The sequence below is a fragment of the Carassius auratus genome, chromosome 17 (assembly GCF_003368295.1).
Source record: "Carassius auratus strain Wakin chromosome 17, ASM336829v1, whole genome shotgun sequence".
In the NCBI taxonomy this organism is placed as follows: domain Eukaryota; kingdom Metazoa; phylum Chordata; class Actinopteri; order Cypriniformes; family Cyprinidae; genus Carassius; species Carassius auratus.
The window spans coordinates 3638238-3665299 of record NC_039259.1 but is presented as its reverse complement, the minus strand read 5'-3'; the positions used below and the strand labels follow the sequence as shown (position 1 = coordinate 3665299).

The following is a 27062-nucleotide window of genomic DNA, read 5'->3' as shown; positions in this document are numbered from 1 at the left end:
GCCACTCAAATTAATCCAACCATTTGTCATGAGGGCTGAGCCCTGGCAGGCCATCCCCGGAGTGCCAGGCTGGGAATTGGGGATAATAAAATAGGTTATTCACTGGAATTCGCTCGAAGACCCCGTGATTCAGTAGCATGGTTCCCTGCTCAGTTTAGAGCGAATACGCCCATGTCCTGCACCCCAAGGTGATGATTTGCTGGTGATGGGAGCCATAGAAACGGTTCCCCCAGTTCGGATATTTATCCCCTTCAGTGCTGGCTTAAACCACGAGATCTGTCCCATGCCTGGCATCTCAGACGCCTTAGTGTCAAGGTGGACCTTGCCTGCACAGTAGGTCTGGCCCCTTGGAAAGACTCTCAGTGGATGGAATGGGGTGTGCCCCTAAGAATAGTCTGCAGAAGAAAGGTGGTCTCAACAGACGCGGGTTTAGGGTTGAGGAGCACTGTGCGATGGCAAACCAGCTTTAGGAGATTGGTTGAAAGAGGAGGGTCAGCTTCACATCAACTGCCTGGATATGCTTGCAGTATGTTGTTGGGCTTTCACACCTTTCTGTCAGACCTAAGGTCTCCGCCTGGTGTGCAGCCCATGGAGCAGACCATGGCGCAGACCCAATCTGCTGAGACATATCTCTCATAGGCTCAACCAGCCTCACCCCATTACTGTCCCAACATAGGATCTGCCCACAGTGTTGAGGGCTCTGAAAAGCCCTCCATTTGAGCCGCTACAGTCCATTGACCTTAAGACTGCTCTGCTACTAGTTCTAGCATTGGTTAAGCATATGGGAGATCTGCAGGCGCTATCTATGAGACACATGCCTCAAATTCGGGCACAAAGACTCTAAAGTCATCCTGAAACCAAGGCATGGTTACATACTTAATTGTTCTCTTATCCATTCAGAGCACAGATAGTAACTCAATCATCACTTCCTCCTGCAAGACCAAGAGTTGAATTTACTCAATAATTGATTTACTCAATACTTGATTTACTCAATACTCAATACTTAAATTTATTTACTCAATACATTTGACCAAATACTTAGTCCCACTGGTTCCCCCTTGGGGCCTTAGGACAAGTTCAAGTATTAGTCGTTGCATAGCACAGTGGGATTGTACTGGCTCCCTAAAGCATCATAGCACAACCATAATGAGTGAAGTATCCATAGGGAAGTACTTGGTTACTATTGTATCCTCGGTTCCCTGATGGAACGGAACAAGTATTGAGTACTTTGCCGTGCTGTGTAGCTGCATGACTCAGTCGTCGCTTCATTCAAAGTATCCTGAGGATCCTATGTTGCCAAATATATTGTGGCAGGCTCTTGGGGCCATTGGATAAAATTTTAATTCACTGCATGAACCAATGGCCATGCAGTTACACTGCATTATTGAAAGGCTACAGTATTCTGAGAAAAATTCATTTTGTCCATCTGAGGCTTCTATGAGAGACTCTTTCTAAGCTTTAAAAGCTTTAATGAGATGGTCTCATAAGTTTACATCTGCGTCATGAAGGTTTTCATATTATACTTAAAATATTTGTATTGTCTGCAGTGCATAACAGTATAACAACTGTCTCTGGTCTCACAGTGGTATACATCATGGTAAGTTTAGCTTTATGTTGGAACCAAACAAAACAAATCTACTAAGAACATTTTGGTTACCGGCAAAACCCTGGTGATCATCATGACACTAAAAATATCTCACAAATGTGTGTGATGATGCCCAGCTCACCGAAGAACACATGTCCTGAATATAAACACCCCTGAACACTGCTCAGGAAGTAGCCATTTTCTTTAGTGGGGTCAGCTCAAAGACCTGGTGGAGGTAGTAAATTTGTGTCTTAGTAACACATTGCAATGACAAATACTACCCAATGACACGAAATCGGTTTCCCCCTATAATTGTCAGCACACGAAACGAAGAACTGATTGCTCTTTTGTCTGTCTCGTCTTCTGCACGTAAGAATGTGGAGTGCACAATGCACAAAAGACAGTGTTTATAGGCCTACACTAAATGTTGTAAGCCCAAAGTGTACTTCAGCTGTCCGTGTTCCACAACAGTCCCCTCATGGTCCATTTTTCTGTCAACACAGACAATAATATAGGAAATGCCTAAAATATCAGTGTATTTCTGTAAAAAAAAAAAAAATTGTTTTCTTGTTTGTTTTGTCTGTGTGAGCATCTGTGTGTCTGCATCTGCACCATCTGTTGGTGATTTCACAAATTATTATCGCCATTATTTTTTTATTTTTACATACACTTTTATGTAATTTGAGAAAACAGAAAACTACTCTATACTCTATAAATAGTACAGTATTTTTCTTTATAAAAATGGAATTACTGTTATGTGTCTTTAATGACATAACACCTAAAATATCAGCTTTTCTAATTCATTTTTTAAAAAGGTATCATCTGCATTCAGGAATTTGATTGAAACCATTATAAAACTTTATAATAACAGGCTATGACAGAACCTGATTCATACAATGGTCATGGAGGACTATAGAATATAATAGATCTTTACTGCCATTGTTTTGAAAAGAACACAAGGTTCGGCAGAATGGTATATAAACATAAAGGAGAAAAGGGTGTGTTTCATTAATTAAAGGAGGATGTGTTATTAAACAGAGGGTAAAGGTCAAAGAAAAAGAACATTTGGACTATTAAAGGTAATATTCAAATACAGTTATTATAATAAAGTCCTGGGCTACATGCTGAGCAAATTGCTCAGGTAGCTGTTATTTTTCAGCAATTATACATTGAATTTCAAGAATTTCCAACCAAATATATTTAATTTTGTTCTTTTGATTAGCCTTGTTGAAGAAAATTGACAAAGTGGTATGTTGAATATTACCCTGGTTCTGTAAGGTTATTTGCAGTCACTTGAACTTCATTTTTTTCATAAATTTTAACATTACATAACTCATTTAGCTGACGCTTTTATCCAAAGCAACTTACAATTGCTATATATGTCAGAGGTTGCACACCTCTGGAGCAACAGTGGATTTGAACCCAGGTGTCTCACACCAAAGGCATGTGTCTTATCCACTGCGCCAACACCACACCACATTTTAAAACAAGCCTTATTGAAAAACCCTTTAAAGCTGTAGACTTTGTCCTTATTGGTTGGCCAGTACATTACAAGGATTACAAGGAAGTTAATTGTTTTCATTTGATAAAACTATTTTCTCAAAATTATTCTCAAAAGAGAAGATTAACAAAGATCTAAAACTGAAATTACATGGTCAAGAGATAGAAAAATGTGAATGTTTTAATTTTTTATGTTTGTAGTTTGACTAGAAAAATACACATTGAGAAAATTATTGGTAAACGCAAACAAGTACAGGATTTTAATAAGTTGCTTGGTGGGCAAAGACCGGGGGAGCTGAGAGGTTGGCTCTGAATATATGAATTATAATGAACTAATACTATTAACACTTGATTATTGATGTATAGTATCTCAGTTCAACAAAACTGAAGGTTATTAACAGCTGTTATAAGATCCCAACTGCAGTTGCAACAGGAGAAATGCCCATAGAATAAAGAAGCCAAAAATTACTATGTCAGGAAATAATCAAAATCATTAAAAAGCAATGAAAAAATGCTGAGAGAGAAATAATTAGAAAAAAAAGTACCTAATATAAATGAATATTTCAACAGTACCTTAGTCAGTAATTCACCAATCGTTAATACCACAACCCACTTTAGACATGAGATTATTTATGAGAAATTCAAAACAATGGTTATGTTCATGCATATTAAGATGCAGTAGATGGTGTGGCATCCACAGGGCAAGATTTTTATATTAAAATTAATTAAAGAATTTCAGATAATCTCTATCAGTACAATGGAGAAATGGCATTCAGTGTGGGTTGAGCAGACTAGACCACTGAGAACATGTTGTGACTCAGGTTAATCTTTAATGACATTAGAAACAGGTACGGAAAGCAGAGCTGATGTGCTGACTGAGATCCTTCAGGCGTTTTTAATTAAACAACATGTAAAGGAAGATGACAGTTTTATAAAGAAATGTTTGTAAAGGTAGAGTAAGGAGAAATATAATAATTATTTTTTTTATTCAATATATACATTTTGACATACTGCACTTAATAATACTCCAAACAAAATAGGGAGACATAAGACAGGACAATTAAAAAAATGTAATCAAGACGAAACCATTAAAAGCACTTTATGATAATGAGGAAAATGAAGAAAATTATTGATTTCCATCTTTAAAAAAAATGAGTTGACAAACATTTCACAAATGAGTTCATATGATGAATGATTAATTTTTTCTGAATAAATAAATAAATTCAGAAATAAGAATTAAGGAGCTGATATGAATCCTTGAGCCACACTACTACACAGCAGGAGGCGCTAATGCTGCTGAACATTGTGCCATAAAATATTAAGAAGAAGAAAAAAGCGGCAGCGTGAACTCGTGCTGTACTGTCTTACGGAAGTTTGTTCGCTGTTGATTTTTGTTTTTGGAGGACAGAAATGAGCGAAATTCCAACTTCCTCGGTGTCAAAGGTAACGTTGAGCAGGCATTCATTAATGCATACGTGGCTGAAGTAATTTGTTGAGAGTAATGATATGATGAGACTTATTCAGACTTATAGATTATGTTTTTCAGGGATGTTTTGTTTTTAAGTCAGCCTCTAAAAAGAGAAAGAGACATGTGGGAGTGGGTGAGTAATTATAATCATTATTGTCACTTCACAAATACTTATCTCCATTATCAAGCATTTTCGCCTTATTTATTGGCATGTAGGTGGATATTTGGTGGATGATAGTGACGATAACGCCAGCGATCGCTTTAAGATCTGTCAGAAATTGTGGGAAACTGTTCAAATGAACACAGAGGTAACTTGCATCCTTCTCTGCGTTTGCACCCCTTTTATCTAAACTTTTAATATGCTCGTCTATTAATATGTTTTTTTTCTTTGATAAATGTATATTTTCACAGGTAATACAAGATCAGTTGAATAAAAAGGTGCTTGACAGTCTTGCAGAGTTCATTAAAAAGCATGGCCTGGGCCGCTCATCTGATAACTGGAGACAGAGAGCCAGTGAAATCCCCACTGCTGCTCTAATGCTGGGTATGACACGGCTTTATTTGACTTAATTATATGTTTTCCAGCACAACTTTTGTATAATGCACATGGAAGCTCCAAGAGTTGAATATTTAGAAAACAGATGAAGCTTGATTTGTGAAAAGTTCACAATCAGATCATATATGGTCACGTTTGGTTAACTGCTTTATCCTTTGATCCTTTTAATCTTGGCTTACACATAAAGTCATACAGAGTAGTATGATGATCTTTAAATAATTTGCCCAAAAAGTGTTGTTGTTCTAGATAACTCTTTTCTCATAAAAAATTAACCCGATACATATTTCTGTATTTCTTTATTGTATTTAAATGTTAACTTAAAAGCAAACAAATGTTTCAAACAGATTAAAATGCAAAATAATTATAAAGAAAAATAGGTAACACTTTGTGACAAATAACTACATTTGTTTCATTAGTTGTTAAAAATACAACTGAGGTTTGTTAGATCCATTAAATAATACAGTTACAGCCTGTGATTTTTGAGTAATAATAATAAAATAAAAAAACTATTCACTGTATTTTGAAGTGCCCATGATAACAATAGCATGCATGTTGGTTATTGTGATTATGTTATTGTATATTGGCACATTCTTAATTAAATGATAGGTATCACAGGAAGTTTGATATCTCGACTCATCCTCTCTCGTGGTAGGCACAAGTTGGTATAATAGTAATTTAAAGAGCTGTAATGGGGAAAACAAAATACAGCACATGCAGCACAGCCCCACTATCGGCTTTGTCTATTATTGACCTGTAAAACCTTTTATTGTCATTTAGGGGTAAATGTGCCGGATCATGCCATGACATTTCGAAGTCTGTGTAATCTTCTTCAGGATTCTGTCACACCGTTTGTGGTGTCTGTTCATGCCAAAGAATGTGCAGGTGTGTATTTTTTGCTCTTACTGTAGATTGGATAGACAAGCTTTATTCTCTACCCATCTATGCAAAATAACCATATATGAAGCTTACAATGACTAGCCTTATCTGCATATAATTAGCATATTTTCATTCAAATGTGACACTTTTTGACAGCTGTGAAGTTCTTGATTCAGAAGGTTCTAGAGCAGCTGATGGAAATAGGAGTGTCTGTGGATGAAGAACAGGAAGATGATACAGCTTTGCCTCAAAGGACACAGTGTACTATAAGTGCTTTATGTCAGTGGTACAAGACTGTTACCAAGGTAGGAGAAGACGAGAACATAAACTATGCTTACCTACATTAGAAAGACAGAAGGTTTATATTTTGAAAGAATGCATTTGGGGTACTACTTGCTGAAAGGTCCATGTTAATGTAACCTCAAGATGATGCTCTTTTGATTAAATTTTTTTCCTTTTGTTTTATTTATATTCTTTTTAATGCAATTGTACTGTATTGAAGTTAATTGAAGAATAAAATGCTTATTTCAGATTTAAAATCTAAAAGCAAACAATGTTTGGTTAGTTGTAGTAGACTTTTGAAAGAGATCCTATTTACCTAACTTTGGTGTGGCAAGGTACTTTATCAATCTGAATAATTTGTCTTTTGTAGAAAAGCACCAAAGTTTCTCCTCAAAGGAAAGAAAACTCGACAAATAGTGACTTGCCTCAGAGTTTGCCTGTTGTCGTGATCTTCAAAGACTTTGAGGCATTCAACCCACAAGTTTTGCAGGATTTTATCCTTATTTGCAGGTGGGACTAGTAAAATGTGCATTAGCAGTATGTGAAGGGTGATCATTTTAAGCATCATTTAAATAGAACCTAATATCTGAGATCACTAAATTTTAAGATGATTTTGTTTTGCATGACTTGAAAGTAGAGATGTTCCGATACCCTTTTTCTCTTCCCGATACCGATTCCGATACCTGGGCTCAGGGTATCGGCCGATACCGAGTACTGATCCGATACCTGGGTGTGTATCTGTATATACAGCTGTATATACTACTAGCCCTGTGTAAATTGCTAGAATTCTTTTTATGGTGTGCTTCAGACAGATCCCTCAATAAAACATGAACAAATACATGGTGAACTACTGTATTTATTACAGTATTTTTATTATCTAACATGAATTTGACAGTATTATTTATTTTCATATGCAAAAAAGAACTTCAAATGCAGCCAAAAATCTAACACCGCAAACTAAAAAAGGTATTTAAGTTTTACAATATAACTGTATAAAAAAACTGCAACAAATAAGTCTAGGAATATAAAAAAAGATCTATTAATCAGATAATCTCTTTACAACAAAACAAGTAAAAAACAAGCAACCATCTAGGCATAATTATTATTATTATAGAGACGTATTATTATTACTGTAGGCTACAACAGTAGCTTTATATATTGTCAATTTACTCATGTAAACCAAACATTTATTTTAATGGGCTGCCATGAAGATCTTTGAGTGTCTGTGTTTATGATATGACAGTATTCTCAAATGAAACGGTAAATTCTCATGAAGTGACGGTTTATGCGTTCGTGTCCTCATGACACACAGCAGAGACTACAAAACAGCGAGCTCTCGCGCATCTGTGCCAGTCACCCACAGAGATGTAGATTTTGCGGGAGTAATATTTAAATAGTATTTTGCAGTTTAATATTCACAGACACTAGTATATATTCGGCTACTGTCTGGAGCCCTGCGCTTTGACTTACACGGAAGCGACTGAACGCAGCTGCCGGTACTGAATATACTTGAGAGTCTGTAACTACCGGTACTACAGAGACATACTGCTAACCACTGATCTATAATATAGTAGCGGCTTCACTGTCTTTTGGCAGTTTAGAATGTGATGAGTGATCCAGTCATATATAGATCAGGGCTGCTAACGCGTTTTCATTTCTTCTTCGCTGCTCTAAACAGGGGTTGCTTGTGGCAACACAGCACAACTTCCTGTGTTTTCAATGCATTTTGAGCAGCGAAGAAGAACCGTGCAGCGGTTAGGCAAAGCTTGCGGTCATAACTAGGTATTTTTTAAGAAAATGGTATCGGATCGGTATATGGGTTCATGTACTCGCCGATGCCGATGCCAGAATTTGTTGTGGTATCGGAGATATTTCCGATACTAGTATCGGAATCGGAACAACTCTACTTGAAAGCAGTGGTATATCCTGCTTCTTTTTGTTTGTTTTTGTTTAGCAGAACATTTTAATAATGTTGCATGGATATAATCATGGTCTGAAAATCCTTACATTTGTAATTTATGATTATTATTTTTTTTATCTTAATCTTATTAACAGTCGATACACTCAGGAGCTTCCCTTCATCTTTATTTTTGGCATTGCCACGTCTCCAAGTGCTATCCAGCACAGGCTTCCCCACTCGGTGTCATCATTGCTCTGCATTGAGGTCTTTCATTCTCTCTCATGTACTCAGCATTTAGCCTCTGTTTTTGAGAAGGTAAATAACCATTGAGATTTGTAATGCAAGTTAATGTCAACAATTTTATTCTGTATGTTCTTCTGATGTCCGTTTGTTTTTCATAGCTTATTCTGAACTCTGAGTTCCCATTCAAGCTCAGCAGTAGGGTGATCCAGGTGCTGGTTGGCATCTTCCTCTATCATGACTTCTCTGTTCAGAATTTTGTTAAGGGCCTACAGGTGAGCTGACAAGTTTTTTTTTTTTTCTCCAGATGGCTTTCATCGTGCCATGTGTAATGTTTCTTTATTGGTTTGGGATGTTATTGAGAAACAAACACAGTGGTGCTACTTATTTGTCTTTTTTGCTTTCTGCTATTAAAGCACACCTTTTTCATTATTATGGAGACTGAAAGAAACCAAAACAAGTCCCATTAACTGCAGTTAATTTCAAGAACAAATATACAAATGGCAGTTTCATTAGTTGATCTATATGAACAATTTGTGCTTGGACACAGATAATTGAAACTCAATTTTGGATTTAAAATATGGCTTTTATGTAATTCAGTTTTTCCACTGTAATGATTACTACCAAGTTTTCAAATCGTCTGCAAGCATAAAGGACAGGGGTGCATGATAAATATCAGCCAATAACTAATGCGCATCTCGTCAGTAAAGCCGCTTCTCGAATACCATCAGGTGCGTGATTTTACACAGAGCAGCTGTTACTACACAGAGCCATTGTTAACTGACAAGCTGCACAAATCCACACTGATAATGATAACTGGCCGATATTTATTTATTTACCCTTTATAAAGGATGATGCAGTCATGTGACCTAAAGTAAAATGTAATTTGATTGTTACAAATTAATGTTATGAGCTTTAAAACAATTAATGTGAATGTGATGTGAGAATGTTTAAAGGAGACCTATCAGGCTCAATTTTACAGTATACAATAAAAGTCCCAGGTGTCCCTAGGATGTGACTGTGAAGTTTTAGCTCAAAATACCCCAAAGATAATTTATTATATCATTTTGAAAATACCTATTTTGTGAAAGCTGAAACACGCTGTTTTCGTGCAGATCTCTTTAAATGCAAATAAGCTGCTGCTCCCCACCCTCTTTTCCAGTATAGGTCTGTACCTTTACAGCTCGTACCTCAAGATATTCTGCCAAAAACATCTGTTTGGTTTTGATTGTCATGTCTTTCGCATTGAAATCATCCGTTTTAATCCAAATCAGTTTAATCTTCTTGTATACGAGTAGCACAGTCTATTGACGGTTTATCAGCATCCCTCCTTCACCCCGTCTCCCCACTTTGAGTTCACTTTACAGCTAGACGGGGAAGGGGGAGTACTCTAGCTTTGGGCCATTTCCGAGCTCGAAGCCCTTCCCCGGACAGCACGGCAAATACGCATTCCATACCTCAGCTAATCCATATGCAAGCATGAAATAGTGTTCTGTGCTCACCAGTGTAGCCAAAGACAGAACAGTTAGCATGCTTTACTTGAACTTTCACCATGGAGTTAGAACTGGTACACTGTTGTTACTTGCAAAAACAGAATGATGGCTCCATGGGTGAAAACTTGCAGATTAAGGGGCGGTAATATTATAATAACCTCTATGTTACAGGCAGAGCAGATTCTGAGCGGCTTACCAAAAATCTTTTACTGGGTTTTTTTTTTTTTTTATGTTTTCTGGGTTTATAGATGCATCAGGGACAAAAATAATATCACTTAAACACAGAAAAAGTCAGATTTTCATTATATGCCAACTTTAAGGAATATAGATATTTTGCCAGTACTCAAATGAAGTGGTTCCCTTGAGGCACCCCAACACTGCACATTTTGTATGTCTCCTTTCTCTGACACACCAGTTCAGGTCTTGGAGTCACTACTAATGAGCTGATGACCTGAATCAGGTGTGTTTGATTAAAGAGACATGCAAAAGGTGCAGTGTTGGGGTGCCTCAAGGATCAGGGTTGGGAGCCACTGCTTTAATGAAACCCTTCTTCTTCTTACAGTTCTCCATGTTGGAGCACTTTAATAGCCAGCCTCTCAGTGTGCTTTGCTGCCAAAAACAAGAGGCCTTGCTTTCTGCCAAGACATTGAGCAAGAAAAATGTTGAACGAATCCGCCATCTACCCTCATTCATGAGGTATACACATAAATGTTCACTCCAGTAAAGGGATTCAGTGACCATTCTGTAGCTACACACTTAAGTGAATGTATGTCTTTGTAGGTATGTGGAGACTCAGGAGCCCCAGGAACAGGTGCGGCTCCTTACTGATGATGAACATGTCAAGGTAACCTTATCATTCCATAGTAATCCATGTAATTGACTAAAATATCACATCCAAAACACTCTTTTTCTGTTCCTCTTACAAATTCTGTCCAGTATCAGCTCAGACTAGCATAAAACTATGGCATCTTTGTAATGTAGCTTTGGGTAAACGGGATAACTTTAGGCAATGTTAATGGCTAAACTACCATAGCAAGCTCATTTTTCTGAATAGTAGTAACTAATACTTGTGTTCATTCTCACCTTAAAAGTAGGGGTGTAACGATACGCGTATTCGTATTGAACCGTTCGGTACGACGCTTTCGGTTCGGTACGCGGTACGCATTATGCATACCGAACGGTTCGTTGGACTAATTAATTATATTTGGAAAAAAAAAAGAGAAATATAATGATATGCGTTCAACAAGGTAGCCCAATAACCCAAACGACGTAACAGGCAACGCCCCTGACACTCCCGAAGAAGAAAAAAACACCAACTTATGTTTATGTTATGTTATGACTCAGTCAGGCGCTCGCTCACTCAGTACGCGCTGAAGGCTCGTTGCAAAATGGCCAATGCGTTTAACAGACTAGAAAAAGAAGATGACTCTCAAACATATTGTTTGAGATGCATGATTCCATCTATGAGCTGCTCGATCAGAGTGACATGAGAGCCCCTCCTTAGAACATTATTTGTAAATCCATGTTATGGTAAGTGTGCACGTGAAGTCTTTGCACACTTTCTGAAATCCACACTGTGGTAAGTTTGCACACTACACTAGTGCTCTGCATTCTTTCTAAAATCCTATATAGTGAGGGCTTCGCGCGGTTGCTTCATTGCTTTAAAAAAACACCAGCGTGAATACTTGAAACATGTCAACTCATTTACGCCGACATCACCTTATTGTGTCAGTATCTGGGAAAAGACGAAAAAAAGGAGAAACATGCACGCAACAAACTATGCCTGCAGCATTTAGACACCAGTATTATAGCTTACAGGGAATCCAAAGTGCACCCAAACACCAGACCTGTTGGTTATTTTAGGATCTTATATTTCTGGTCTGTTAAATGCATTAGACATTTTGCAATGAGCCTTCAGCGCGTGCTGAGTGAGCGAGCGCCTTAGGGTCCGTTCACATATCGCTCCTAAAAACGCGTGGAAAACGCTAAGCACGTCTTTCTCCTCCTTTCCAAAGCGCTCGGGCAGAAGCGCTCATGAGGCGTCTGTCTTTGCTAAGCAACAATGACGTGCTCTCTCCATGAGACGCGGAAATTTCAGCGAAGGATAAATGGATTTGCAGCTCTAAAAATCGCTTGCAGTAGCTCTGCTACTAAATTTATTTCAAAATTGCAATCCATATACAACTATGATCAGCTGTTCCTTCATCTTGGCTGAGTTTTCAACGTTGTTATGGGAAAGGATGAAGCTGATTGGTTGGTTCTTGTCACATGACCCGCGGTGCGCTTGCGGCATTCTGAAAAGTTGAGATGTTTTTGCATTTTGCTGTATCTAAAACGTACCGAACCGAACCGAACCGTGACATCAGTGTATCGTATCGAACCGAACCGTGAATTTTGTGAACCGTTACACCCCTACTTAAAAGATTTCCTCTGCATCAGGTCAAACATGTATTTTAGGTGGCAACCAGTTGGTAACCCTCTTAGACAGCAAGGTTATTATCCGATTATTAAATCGCAAGATAAATGTCAATAAAATTTCACTCACCATCTAAAAACTTTAACACTGTGTTTAAAGTCTGAATGCCTTGTTTAATTTAATGTGTCTATAGATGAGATTCAAACAGTCAATATTTGTTGAATGTGTCTTTAATATCAGTTATGTTACTGAAACTCAAACTCAAAAATAACATTGCTGTGATGAAACAATAAAGTGACTTTTCTATGCTTAACTGCTGCTTAAAAAAGCAGTGGGGTTTATGACTTGTTCTAAATCTCACTGAAAATCTACTGGCTTTAGGATTTGTTCCCTCATTTTATCAGGAAACATAGCACTAATAGTAATGTTTAAAAGCATTGCTAATCTTTTTTTGAATCTAGAGCCCTATTCGGACGGGACTAGTTTTCTAAACTACATTTGAGTTTCGATTCTTACCACCTGACGTCTGCGATTTTCATGTACCAATTCGGACGGGACTAATGTCTCAGTTTTTATAACAGAGGTGGGAGGGTCTGTTTTGTGCATCTGGGCTTCACAGAGATCACGCGCTCTGTATGCATGCATTGCATTCATTCAGAATGATTGCCATTAGTATTATTACACAATAAATACTAAATGGCTAGTATAGCAAAACCATGTTAATGTGTGGTTCCTTTAGTTTAACTTGTTTTCCTTTTTTTGTGTGTGTGTAGTAGGCTAAACCTACCGTATGTTTAATTTTCATAAAGGTACATATGTAATTAAGTACATAAGTAATCTTACCTGATGCTGATATTACAATAGCCAGTATTAACAGTTTACGCGATCTTGCTCTTGTTTTTATTATTATTTTTTTATTATTTATTTGCCGCTAAGCAAATATATCAAACATCCGCGCGGTAAAAGCATCTGCGGTAATTCACGTTGGCCAAAACACACAAGGAAATGCGTTGTGAAATAAAATATCACTGGCAATCACAGACATTAGCATTCGGACGGGATTAGTTTTCTCAGAGGATCATTGAGTTTGCTGAAAAACGGTAGGTAATTTGCTCTGGAATTATCACAGAGGTTGTGTGAGAAAAACACAGACGTGGCAGATTCGGACGGGATTAAAATCACACATTAAAAAAACACGCATTTCTCTAACGACCCCCTGTAAAACTAGTCCCGTCCTAATAGGGCTTATGATAAATTTATGATAAATGGGTAGATTCTGTTTCAGAGTTAGCTTACTTCAGCGCATGTGCATCTACTACTGTGGGCATGGCTGATATTGCCCAATATTATATATATCAAAAGAATTATGTAATATACGGTATAAAGATAGATATATAGTTGTATGGTATGTTAATTATAAAGCAGCACTAATTTAAGTAATGCGTAATGTAATACATTATTTTAATATGGATAGTATATTTATTTTATTGGCATATATAAGTTATCTGTATATTTTTGTAAAACCCCATGACAAGGTAATGTTTAATTTATAATTTTATTTCATTTTATCATCCCACACATGGATCGGTATTTTCTATAATTTATATGATACAAACACATATCTGATATTTATTATATTATTAGCATCAAACAAACAATATAATTCTTATTCTCAAGGATTAAATATTACACAGAAAAAAACGAAAAAATATTGCACAACCACCAGTTAGGTGGCGATATGAACCAAGTATGTAAACAGCTTTTGAACAGAAGAAGTGCACTTTTTCTAAGTGTCCATATCCATAGTGATTTTATTCATCGCTCTGTTGAGAAAGTCTTGCGTGTTAACCGGGAAGTAAGCAAGGTTTGGGTTAATCAACCAGGAGTTCAGGGTGTAGCAGATGGTAAGTTAAGCTTGCTTTCTGAAATGCGCTCCGGGTTGTGTATTAGAGTTGTAAGTTATAATAGGTCACATGAGGCTCTCTCATTCATATTTATTAAAAGGGTAAGACATTTTTTTTGATTTATGTAAGAATCTTTTGAGTATAAAACATTTTTGTAGAACGTCAATTTTTAAAATGAATTTTTAGTCTTATAGAGTATAAAGTATAGGAGACCTCTACGGCCCTGCAGAGTTTTGCTTTGTGTCTTCAACACACCTGAACAAACTAATCAAAGATTTGAAGGGTTTCTAGAAAGCTGCAGGCAGGTTAGTTTTAATTCGGTTTGGAGCTGAACTCTGTGGGGCTGTGGCCCCCTAGAACTGGAGTTTGCCACTCCAGTCTGTTTGATATATATATAATTGTTATTACTATTTTGGATATTATTATTTTAGTTAGTATTTTTATTTATTTTCATGTTTTTTTTTTTTAATGGTGACTTTTTTTTTTAAACAAAATTGTTAAATTATAGTAAATATTATATTGAAACAATATTGATTGAATTGTTTGAATGATGCAATTGAATTGTTTTTGATGCTGTTGACATGACATTAAATCGTAAATAAATACTAATCTTTTTTTGTGATTAATATCTTTTCAGGGCGTATGTCATACATTACTGAAAAACCTTCATAAATACCACAAGAATTACTATCCCATTCTACAGTGTCTGCACTCTTTGACCTCATCACTGCCTAAGTTTCCTCTAGGAAAGCATGTAAGTACACCTTTTGATAAACCTATTTCACACTTTCTTTACATCTATCTTTTATAGTAATAACAGTAAATGTGCATGATTATATGCAACTAGCCATAAACAAAACCCTGTAATCATAACCATAACAGTTTAGTAGAATGCCAACAAAGATTTTTTAACACAGACCATTGCAGTCTGTCAGTCTTATAATGGAGGTGAATGGGAATCACGGCTAAAACATACATAAAAAATAAAAAACATACACTAACAAAACCAAATTAAACCCTGGGGCTTGTGACGATACACTGATGTGTAAAGACATAAAACGATCAGTCTGTGCAAGAAACGGAACATTTTTGCTTTTGATTGCACTTACTTGTGAATATAATAATACAGTTGGGTTGAGTATTCCCAATTATTTGAAATGAGCAGACCAGTGCCCCCACCCCACTAACCTCACGTGGGGTGTGAGAGAATGCAGCGGCACGATTAGTCTTCAATGACCCCATGTCACACCTCTCTTTATCTCCTTGCACTGGCTACCGTCGCAGCTCGTTCAAGACATCGATGCTTGCATATAGAACAACCACAGGCTCAGCACCTGCCTTCTTCCACTGAGTGACGCCTCGTGGTGGCACAAAATCACTTTCCAGAACAAATTAGTTCACTGTTCCTGGCTGGGGGAGTGATTTACCCACCTCTATCCGGAATGCTGAATCCCTGACAATTTTCAAGCTCTTTCAAAACTATTTGACTTAAAGGTGCTGTAGGGAACTTTTGTAAAAAAAAAAAAATATATATTTTTTACATATTTATTAAACCTGTCATTATGTCCTGACAGTAGAATATGAGACAGATAATCTGTGAAAAAATCAAGCTCCTCTGGCTCCTTCCAGTGGTGCTATTGCCATTTGCAGAAACTCCATCACTCCCGGTAAGAAACAACCAATCAGAGCTGCGGGCTGTAACTTTGTTTGTGTTCAAAATGTAGAAAAATGTATATAATAAGCGAGTACACCATGAATCCATTTTCCAAACCGTGTTTTTGGCTTGTCCTGAATCACTAGGGTGCACCTATAATAAGTGTTTATATTCGGACTATTTTAGATTGCTTCGGGGGTACCGCGGCGGAGTAACCCAGTACCTTTGTGATTCTTCATAGACATAAACAGAGAGAAGTAGTTCCAGCTACGATGTTCTTCCGCAAGACGCAAGCAGTTCTGTTTATTAACCGCTAGAGCGTCAAAAGTTCCCTACTGCAGCTTTAATCCTATAAAAAAAAAATTGAAGATGACTTCATATAATGTAATGTGGGACTCTCACGGGAAACCCTAACCAAACATGCACAGCACAAAAACTCACTAAAGCTTATAGAAACATAGCGCTTTAAAACCATTCAGGTACTTCTTTGGCATTCTCAAATAAACTTCTGTGGACCTACGGATTGATAAAGTGTCCACTGGGTGTGGTTTTTAAAGTTAAATCCCCCCGTAAGAATATGCCCAGAAGTAGATGATTATCTTGGTATGGCTGACAGCTGTATTTTTTTGTGCTGCGTAGTTATCTGCCTAAAGGTAAACTTTATCAAACTGCCGGAAACACGCATTGATAAAGCAACCTGATGGTGGTTTTCAGTGGAAAACACAAGTGAGCATGACTCACATTTGCATTCATGCCTCATGAAAAATGTAAATGACAAATAATTTAATTCTTCATGATTCTTCATCCCAGCTTTCAACTTGCTGGCGATAAGATGTAAGCACCAAAAATGTAACCGGGTGTAATGGAAGAAATATACACCAGAAGCAAACTATGCTTTTTGTAATCGGGGTTTTATTCTGACTGCTGTTTAAAGTAGGTAACTGATAAAAGTCTAATTAAGAAATAAAGTTTGCCTTGTTCAAAAAAATTTCACAAAGAAAAAAATAGATTTCACAAATTAAAAAAAAAAAAAAAAAAAAAAAAATAGTTTACAGCAAATTTGAGGATGACAATCAAATGTCACAAAAAAACAAAACTCAATTTCAACCTGTAAATCAATGCACTAAACCACAGAATATTCAAACTGGTATACAGTGTAATGTACTCCAACGGATTAGATGTAAATCGATTTCTCCAAACAAAAAAATGTTCAAGATAATTGAAATACGATAACACAAACTGGAATACGGCAGTGGCTGAGGTACAAGAGAAATAAAACACATTAACAAAGCCACAACCCACGTTTCACATATTAATCAAGCAGTATCAGAAATGTGCTTTAAACCAAAGATTTATACTATATACATCACAGATTTATCAAATAAGCATGGCATCAGTATTTTACACCATAAATCATGAAATGTACATACCCAATCCTTTACCAATCACCACAAGGTTCACTCTCCACACATGCACTTCAAATAAATCTATAACAAAAAAATGTACACACCAAATGTAAGCATGACCAGTGACTTGAGAAAGTTGACAAATGTTTAACTTTATACAATAGAAGATGTATATTCAGTTAAAATGAGTAGGATCATGCCACTTTGCTGTGTTAGTTTGTCAGTTTTGATCATTGATATAGGTTTCACTGTATTTACGTAAAAAAAATGGCCAGTGTTTAATGCTCAGCACATATGAAACTGTTATTGTGCTTATAGATACGAGAACTGCATGTATCCTGCATTGAGAAGAATTTGTGGGAGACAGAGGAGTATGACTCGGCCTTGCAGCTTCTGAGGTAACTTAATCTATTGTCTGGTCAGAAATAAATTCATAATTTTTCTTTAATGAAGCACAGAATTTTTTACAGACTTTTAAATTAATTGTTCCCTCCTGGTGGAATGACCTGCCCAACTCAATCCAAGCAGCTGAGTCCTTAACCATCTTCAAGAATTGGCTTATAACACATCTCTTCCATCTTTATTTGACCCTTTACCTCGATCACGGTCTATTCTAATTCTGTTCTTAAAAAAAAAAAACCTGACCCTTTTAGACTTGAACTCTATTCATTTGCTGCTTGTTTTCTTAAAAAAAAATAAAAAAACATCGAACACTAGTGTTCTAATTTTTTTGTGTTCTGTTTTCTTTACATTTGTTATACAAATAACAAAATCAAAAAGACCTCTAACACTAGCTTACTCTATTTTTCTATTTTATTTTTCCTTTTTATATTATTAAAAAAAACATTGCTACTTGTACCGTCATATTCTCATTTGTAAGTCTGCTAAATGAGTAAATATAAATGTCAGTGTCAGTCTTCACTCTTAGTTCGTTTTTTTTTTTTTTTTTTTCAGGATTCTAGCAAAGGATGAGCTTGTTGCAGCTTTACGGAAGTGTGCTGAAATTCTTAAATCTGCCAAGCGAATGCAAAATGTTCTGCAACAATTGGATGATTTCATTGGTAGATTGGAAGCACTGCAAAGTAAGTCAGATCCCATCCAGTGTGTGATCCCATCCAGTGGGTTCAAGAGAACACTTCTGGAGAAACTGGTTAAGAATATAAAGTCAGCAGCAGATGCCTTATGTTTGGGATCTAAACTAAGGCAACGTTACACGGACAACGATGTAGTCAAAAATGTAAACATTTGTCCCTGGCATTTTAAACATGATTTTAAAACAATTAGCATTTACACATTTCTGTGAAAATGGCCAAAAATGCTGTATTGCCTATGCCAGGCCAGTATGCCAGGATCCTATGAATTTGGACAGCCTTCGTCGCGGTGCTGTGACGTAACATCCTTCAAATGAGTACTCCGAAGGATGTAGACCCTGAATTTGGACACAGCCAATACGTTGTATATAATACGTCTCTGATATTGGTGAAGTGAGTCCACTCTTTGCAGAAGAAGCATAAGCAAACTCTTGAGCAGCACCAACAGTACCATGTGCTCTGCCGTTTTTGTGTATGCTTGTTCGTGCTTTCCTTTAAAATTTACATGTACTGCGCATGTCTACCCAACATGTACAACGTACGAACATGACGTCACCGTTTTCAAAGATTCCCATATTGGGTGTTTACACGGAAACAATAAAGATGGTGTTTTCAAAAACTTGCACTTTGAAACCGTTCTCAAAAATATGAATTTTCAGTCCTCAAAACGCTGTTGTCGTGTAAACGAAGAAGAAAAATGTATAAAAAGTTTCCTGTTTTTGGCTGAAAAAGTTGCTGTGTAAACAACCCCTAAAGCATGTCTGTAAATTTAGCAAATTGTTTTGATTGACAGCTCACACATCCAGGAGAAAATGAACTTTTCAATGCTGCCCCACGGCTTTTATTAAATACAGTTTAAATACTGAATCGCTACATTATATTTTCCAGCAGCGAGAGAATACAATCGCTGTTTTTACTCCAAAAAGATAAACGCACAGACGCGAATACATGCAACTTCCATTTCTCTCTTTCTCTCTCTCTCTCTCTCTCTCTCGGATAGGCAATATTTGAGAAAATGGTTTAGTGATTTCTAATTATTGGGCTACGGCAGTTATCGGCCTCATCAGACGTATGCTGTGGCACTATCATGCAGTCTGTCATGATATGACGTTTGCAAACATTTCTTTGAGTAACATGACCATTAATATGAACTCACAATTGAATGTAACATAAAACAAATGATTACTTTTTGTTAAAATCTTTATTTATGCCAACAAATCATACATTTATGTGTCTTTTTGTTCGCTGTAGCAGCCATGTTGCAGATCTGCAGTGCACACTTATAATAATCAGAACATTATTAATTGGTATTATTGTTATAGTATGAGTAGATATAAATGTTTCTCAAAATTATAGTGTAACAATAAATTTTTTTTAAAGCTTTTTTGCCTCTAAGGTTGGTGGGCATTGTCATGTCTTTCACTGGGGAGCATGTTTTATATTTTCTGAATGTGATTTTTGCCTGAATCTGTTTTCTGCATTATAATGTAGAAAACAATTTGGGGTGAAGCTTTTTTCTGTAATAACAGGGGATGCAATAATGCACTTTTATTTCCTTTAGTTGTTAAAAACTTAAAAATGGAATTTACTTTTAATGCTGGAATTGGTTTTAGTATTGTTCATAATGTTTATAATTATCATTTGTTATAATTTGCACACACAAAAAAAAGTGCATAAATCCATCACTGGATATAATAACCTTAGTAATACATTGCTTTGCCTCTCAGGTGTCTCTTCAGAAGATTCCTCTGGAAATGGGATTGTCTCAGGAAAAATTGAATATCAGAGAACAGATCTCTTTCAGCTTCAAAAGGCATAGTATTTGTTGTTTTGCTTGGCTAATTTGGATTGTTTACCACTGATTTATGTTTTATTAATATTTTGAGAGTGTAGGGGAGGCCAAATGACTTATGTCATTTGTGGTGCTTCATGGGAGTGGGTGGAGCTAAGAGGGCTTTTGCTGTGCTTGATTCAGCTTTGTGATTGGTGGAAAAGCGTCATGAGTAATGTAGTTTTCACCCCAAATTCCTCAGTTAAAGATAATTATATTAATGTTGATGTTGGTTTGCTTTTGTAATTACTGTAGCATCTCTGGTTAAGTCTGGAATTCAGCAAGTGCATAACGTTTAGTGTTTTAAAATCTGTTCAGTTTTCAAAAGTTGTGTAGTGTCTTCCAGGCTTCCAATAGAATCCAAAGATGCTGTTGTTTCTTTTCAAAGTTTTATTCATCACATAATCATTGCAAAATAATAATATTAATGATTATATAAACAACAGCCATACCTAGTATTGTAAAACTTAATACATTTTACACTGGATGTGGCACAATGCATCTCAGACACATATAGTAAATAAATGCCTCATTATTTCTGACGTACTCCATGTGATTGTGCTACGTTCACTGTAGACTGCCTCAAATGGTAACACAACATGGTATTAATTTTTTTTTATCGAGAATTCACTAGTATATGTACTGTACTACTGAAATTTTGGTATTGTGACCACACAAAGTAGTAGATTATAGAACCATGCTATAAATGAAGTATTTCATTTGGCAAAATAACATTGGTGAATTTAAATTAACCATGGCCGTGATTCTGTGCGCAGACTCTGCTTGAAAAAGAGTCCCGAAGAACAAGGAGAATGAATCCATTCGAAGTGCTTCGAAGTCAGGTGATAGAGTTTATTGACAGCCTTGTGAGGTGAGTAGACAACATAATGAGCAAGATGTGCTTACTTCTCTCAGAAAATCCTGTATGCAGTATAAGATTTCTAATTCTCTCTTCAGAGAATACTTGACTCCAGCAGAACTCCAGCCACTCAGTGAAGTGTGCTATTACAGTTCCTCTGGGGTCCTGAGACAGCGACTCAATGTCACCCCACGAACATCCATTCAAGCTGCTCTCAGTCATCCTTTCTACTATTTGCAGGTAACTGACCACTCATTTTGTCTAGTCAATCAATCAATCAATCACCTTTATTTATATAGTGCTTTAAACAAAATACATTGCGCCAAAGCACTGAACAACATTCATTTGGAAAACAGTGTCTCAATAATGCAAAATGATAGTTAAAGGCAGTTCATCATTGAATTCATTGATGTCATCTCTGTTCAGTTGAAATAGTGTCTGTTTTAATTTGCAATCAAGTCAACGATATCGCTGTAGATGAAGTGACCCCAACTAAGCAAGCCAGAGGCGACAGCGGCAAGGAACCGAAACTCCATCGGTGACAGAATGGAGAAAAAAACCTTGGGAGAAACCAGGCTCAGTTGGGGGGCCAGTTCTCCTCTGACCAGACGAAACCAGTAGTTCAATTCCAGGCTGCAGCAAAGTCAGATTGTGCAGAAGAATCATCTGTTTCCTGTGGTCTTGTCTTGGTGCTCCTCTGAGACAAGGTCTTTACAGGGGATCTGTATCTGGGGCTCTAGTTGTCCTGGTCTCCGCTGTCTTTCAGGGCAGTAGAGGTCCTTTCTAGGTGCTGATCCACCATCTGGTCTGGATACGTACTGGATCCGGGTGACTGCAGTGACCCTCTGATCTGGACACAGACTGGATCTGGTGGCCACGGTGACCTCGGAACAAGAGAGAAACAGACAAATATTAGCGTAGATGCCATTCTTCTAATGATGTAGAAAGTACGGTGTTATGTGAAGTGTTCCGGTTCCAGTTTACCTAATTAATGCAGCCTAAAAATCCTTTAACGGATTTGGATATTAAAAGCATATTAGTATGTTATGTGTATGCCAGGTTAAAGAGATGGGTCTTTAATCTAGATTTAAACTGCAAGAGTGTGTCTGCCTCCCGAACAATGTTAGGTAGGTTATTCCAGAGTTTAGGCGCCAAATAGGAAAAGGATCTGCCGCCCGCAGTTGATTTTGATATTCTAGGTATTATCAAATTGCCTGAGTTTTGAGAACGTAGCGGACGTAGAGGAGTATAATGTAAAAGGAGCTCATTCAAATACTGAGGTGCTAAACCATTTAGGGCTTTATAAGTAATAAGCAATATTTTAAAATCTATACGATGTTTGATAGGGAGCCAGTGCAGTGTGGACAGGACCGGGCTAATATGGTCATACTTCCTGGTTCTAGTAAGAACTCTTGCTGCTGCATTTTGGACTAGCTGTACTTTGTTTACCAAGCGTGCAGAACAACCACCCAATAAAGCATTACAGTAGTCTAACCTTGAAGTCATAAATGCATGGATTAACATTTCTGCATTTGACATTGAGAGCATAGGCCGTAATTTAGATATATTTTTGAGATGGAAAAATGCAGTTTTACAAATGCTAGAAACGTGGCTTTCTAAGGAAAGATTGCGATCAAGTAGCACACCTAGGTTCCTAACTGATGACGAAGAATTGACAGAGCAACCATCAAGTCTTAGACAGTGTTCTAGGTTATTACAAGTAGAGTTTTTAGGCCCTATGATTAACACCTCTGTTTTTTCTGAATTTAGCAGTAAGAAATTACTCGTCATCCAATTTTTTATATCGACTATGCATTCCATTAGTTTTTCAAATTGGTGTGTTTCACCGGGCTGCGAGGAAATATAGAGCTGCGTATCATCAGCATAACAGTGAAAGCTAACACCATGTTTCCTGATGATATCTCCCAAGGGTAACATATAAAGCGTGAAGAGTAGCGGCCCTAGAACTGAGCCTTGAGGTACTCCATACTGCACTTGTGATCGATATGATACATCTTCATTCACTGCTACGAACTGATGGCGGTCATATAAGTACGATTTAAACCATGCTAATGCACTTCCACTGATGCCAACAAAGTGTTCAAGTCTATGCAAAAGAATGTTGTGGTCAATTGTGTCAAACGCAGCACTAAGATCCAATAAAACTAATAGAGAGATACACCCACGATCAGATGATAAGAGCAGATCATTTGTAACTCTAAGGAGAGCAGTTTCAGTACTATGATACGGTCTAAATCCTGACTGGAAATCCTCACATATACCATTTTTCTCTAAGAAGGAATATAATTGTGAGGATACCACCTTTTCTAGTATCTTGGACAGAAAAGGGAGATTCGAGATTGGTCTATAATTAACTAGTTCTCTGGGGTCAAGTTGTGGCTTTTTTATGAGAGGCTTAATAACAGCCAGTTTGAAGGTTTTGGGGACATGTCCTAATAACAATGAGGAATTAATAATAGTCAGAAGAGGACCTATGACTTCTGGAAGCACCTCTTTTAAGAGCTTAGATGGTATAGGGTCTAACATACATGTTGTAAGTTTAGATGATTTAACAAGTTTATACAATTCTTCCTCTCCTATAGTAGAGAATGAGTGGAACTGTTCCTCAGGGGGTCTATAGTGCACTGTCTGATGCGAAACTGTAGCTGACGGCTGAATGGTTGCAATTTTATCTCTAATAGTATCGATTTTAGAAGTAAAGTAGTTCATAAAGTCATTACTGCTGTGGTGTTGGGAAATGTCAACACTTGTTGAGGCTTTATTTTTCGTTAATTTAGCCACTGTATTGAATAAATACCTGGGGTTATGTTTGTTTTCTTCTAAAAGAGAAGAAAAGTAATCAGATCTAGCAGTTTTTAATGCTTTTCGGTAGGATATGCTACTTTCCCGCCAAGCAATACGAAATACCTCTAGTTTTGTTTTCCTCCAGCTGCGCTCCATTTTTCGGGCTGCTCTCTTTAGGGTGCGAGTATGCTCATTATACCATGGTGTCAAACTGTTTTCCTTAACCTTCCTTAAGCGTAAAGGAGCAACTGTATTTAAAGTGCTAGAAAAGAGAGAGTCCATAGTTTCTGTTACATCATCAAGTTGTTCTGAGGTTTTGGATATGCTAAGGAAATCGGATACATCAGGAAGATAACTTAAAAAGCTGTCTTTTGTGGTAGAAGTGATGGTTCTTCGATACTTGTAACAAGAAGTAGAATTTACAATTTTGGCTATATGAAGTTTACACAGAACTAAATAATGATCTGAGATATCATCACTTGGCTGAATAATTTCAACACTATCAACATCAATTCCATGTGACAGTATTAAATCTAGAGTATGATTTCGACAATGAGTAGGTCCTGAAACGTCTAGTCAGGATATTCAGTTAAGGTATTCATATAAAATTGAAAGAGACACAGTACATACAATTCTTAACTTTTTCATGAACCAGTATGTTGCATTGCAGAGCTTCCCAAACTCAAGCATAAAGCGCAACCCCAATGAGTGGGCATCCATAAATGTTGCAATAAAATTTTGGGTATGCATCAGGCTGCCTTATCAGTGGCGCACAAGATGCCATGACAATGTAGGTGTCATTGAATTTTAATGTTTTTCATAGCTTATCCAGTTGAACTCACTGGATATGATGCTTCTAAATACTTCATTCAAAATATTGCGGGAAAAGAGAACATCAATGTGGAAAAGATCTTGTTTACATAAAAACAGATTCTTTTTTTAATCGATGAAGGTCTTACCGGTTTGGAACGACATGAGGGTGAGTCATTAATGACATAATTTACATTTTTCGGTGAACTAACCCTTTAAGGCCAACATACATAAAGCTTTCAGCCATCAATTTTGATTTTATGAGGACTTGAAAACACAGATTGAAAGTGATGCCTTTGTAAGTCTGCACAAATCCACGTATTAAAGGGAAAGTTTACCCAAAAATAATAATCATTTAATCACCCTTGTTTATTTTCAAACCTGCATGACAAAATGTTTTTCTGTGGAACATGAAAGATCTTTTGAGAACAGTTCTCACTTCTCAGTGTTTGAACTCCTCCATGAAATGAATGTATTGTGTGGTGTCCAACATTCATCATATAGTGTATAGTGGTCTATTTGTTTTGTTACCGTTATGTTTTTGCTGCAGAATGAAAGCCTGAAAACAAATTCTGGCACAATCTCCAGTGCTGCACCAGACCTCTGCATTGTATACAAGCTTCATCTCGAGTGTGGAAGACTCATAAATCTATATGACTGGCTTGAGGTATAAACATGCTAAAACAAAATCACATGTAGAGGTGGGATATCTTTTTCTAACAGCGTGGATTGAACCTGTCATTGTGTTTGACATTTTCAGGCTTATGTAACTGTGATGTCAGCTGCTGAGGACCAAGATACTAATTCTGAGGAGGGCGGCAAATATGACAGCCTTAAGCAGTATCCTTTTAGCTCATTCATGAAAAAGAGTTTCTTATTTAAATTGTCTTTTATAAGAGGTAATGTTCAAAATAAAAGCGTGTGACTCATAAATGTACAAATTGTTAATTGTACACAGTTACTTGCCTTTAAAGTTGTTTATAAAACTATTTTTGTAATATGTATTGTTCTTAACATTGGCAGTGCTCGTTTCATTCAGGCTGTTTCAGAGATGGAGTTTCTTGGTTTTGTTAAATCAACAAAACAGAAGACTGACCATGTGGCAAGACTGACTTGGGGAGGTTGTTAATGAAATGCAAAGCACTGTTTCCTGAGCAGAAGAGACTGGTCTGACATACATGAAATCATTATGTATTTTGCATAACAAATGTATTTTGTACTGTCAGCTGTATTACACATGCTACTATAACCCCCACCCACCCCCTCTTTTTATTTTTTACATTTGTTGCCATTGTGGTTATTTGGAATAAATATAATGCAGTGTTTTAATGTCTCGGTCAAATTTTAATTCACTACATCTGGTAAGTTTTTATTTTATTTTTAGCTATATGAGATAAACATGTCAATTAGTTTAAAAAGGTTAATTTTTGTTTTATTTTTATTTCTTCATCAAAATATATGAAAGTGACAGACATGATCATATATTATAATTCACAATTTAAAGAAATGAATGCATAATGAAATAAATGCATAAAGCTCCACATGGTTAACAGTTAGTAGTAGCAATGACACCACAGAAATGCTGTATGCTGTAGTGCTGATTTGAATTATTTTATTCCTAAATAAATTTTTCATTCGGATAGAAAAGTGAGCAAATTATTGCATGCTCAGAAATTATATTTTCATTTTAAAGTGAAAATTCATATGCTCCAGTACTTAAAAGCTGCAATTAAACCATATAACCCCAGAAAGCTATATATATATGTATATATTTTACAAATACAATTGGCTATGGTGACTAAAAATATCTGTACGCCCCTGTTTAAATGGCAGCTTTTTGAGATTGATTTTAAAAAAAAGTAAGTAAACTCATGTCAGGTCTTTTCCCATCTGTAATTTAAAATAGACAGGACATAAAATCTTAAGAGGGTTGAAAAAAAAGAAAAGAAAAACCTAAAATTAGCTGCACACCATTTTATAACATGGCATGTTCTCTGGAAAGACCAAGTCACTTAAAATCTTACTATAAAGCAATTATAATTATCTGGTAATCATTTAAGTGAATTAAGTTTCTGTAGGAGTTTCTTACCATTGTAAATGAAATGAAATAAATAATCAAACAGTCAAGGTAGAAGAAATTGCTCCGTCAGAGCCCAGATTATTAGAAAGTCTGGTTCCAAATCTCCATGATTTGGAATGATTTAATATGATTTCTGACTGATGATGGGATTATTTAAAGACTGTACACTAAGGTCAATTAGTTATAATTTAAACCTCACCTGATCTATGAATCAGATAATAATAATAAAAACAATAAAAATAATGGTTTTTTTTAGTGTTCTGTGATTCTACACTATTATAATTATCATGTTTGCGGGAGGGTCAA

At 36.5% G+C, this 27062-nt stretch overlaps 1 protein-coding gene across 4 annotated transcripts; it reads left to right on the top strand.

Moving 5' to 3' along the window:
• The first annotated feature begins 4392 nt into the window (after positions 1-4392).
• Positions 4393-26001, top strand: orc3 (origin recognition complex, subunit 3). Of its 4 annotated transcripts, none has more exons than XM_026285332.1 (20): positions 4394-4528; positions 4632-4686; positions 4770-4861; positions 4965-5097; positions 5887-5991; positions 6142-6290; positions 6638-6777; positions 8323-8482; positions 8569-8682; positions 10463-10596; positions 10681-10744; positions 14858-14974; positions 17599-17678; positions 18235-18362; positions 20099-20184; positions 20979-21073; positions 21160-21301; positions 25227-25343; positions 25437-25516; positions 25700-26001. In XM_026285332.1, exons 1-20 carry the CDS (start codon positions 4496-4498, stop codon positions 25803-25805), a joined length of 2130 nt encoding a protein of 709 aa, XP_026141117.1. In that variant the 5' UTR covers positions 4394-4495; the 3' UTR covers positions 25806-26001. The 4 variants fall into 4 exon arrangements, with proteins under 4 accessions (XP_026141119.1, XP_026141117.1, XP_026141118.1 ...); XM_026285333.1 differs by having other exon boundaries at positions 4411-4528; positions 4742-4861; XM_026285334.1 differs by lacking the exons at positions 25227-25343; positions 25437-25516; positions 25700-26001 and adding an exon at positions 24437-25220 and having other exon boundaries at positions 4393-4528; positions 21160-21320.
• Positions 26002-27062: the final 1061 nt, after the last annotated feature.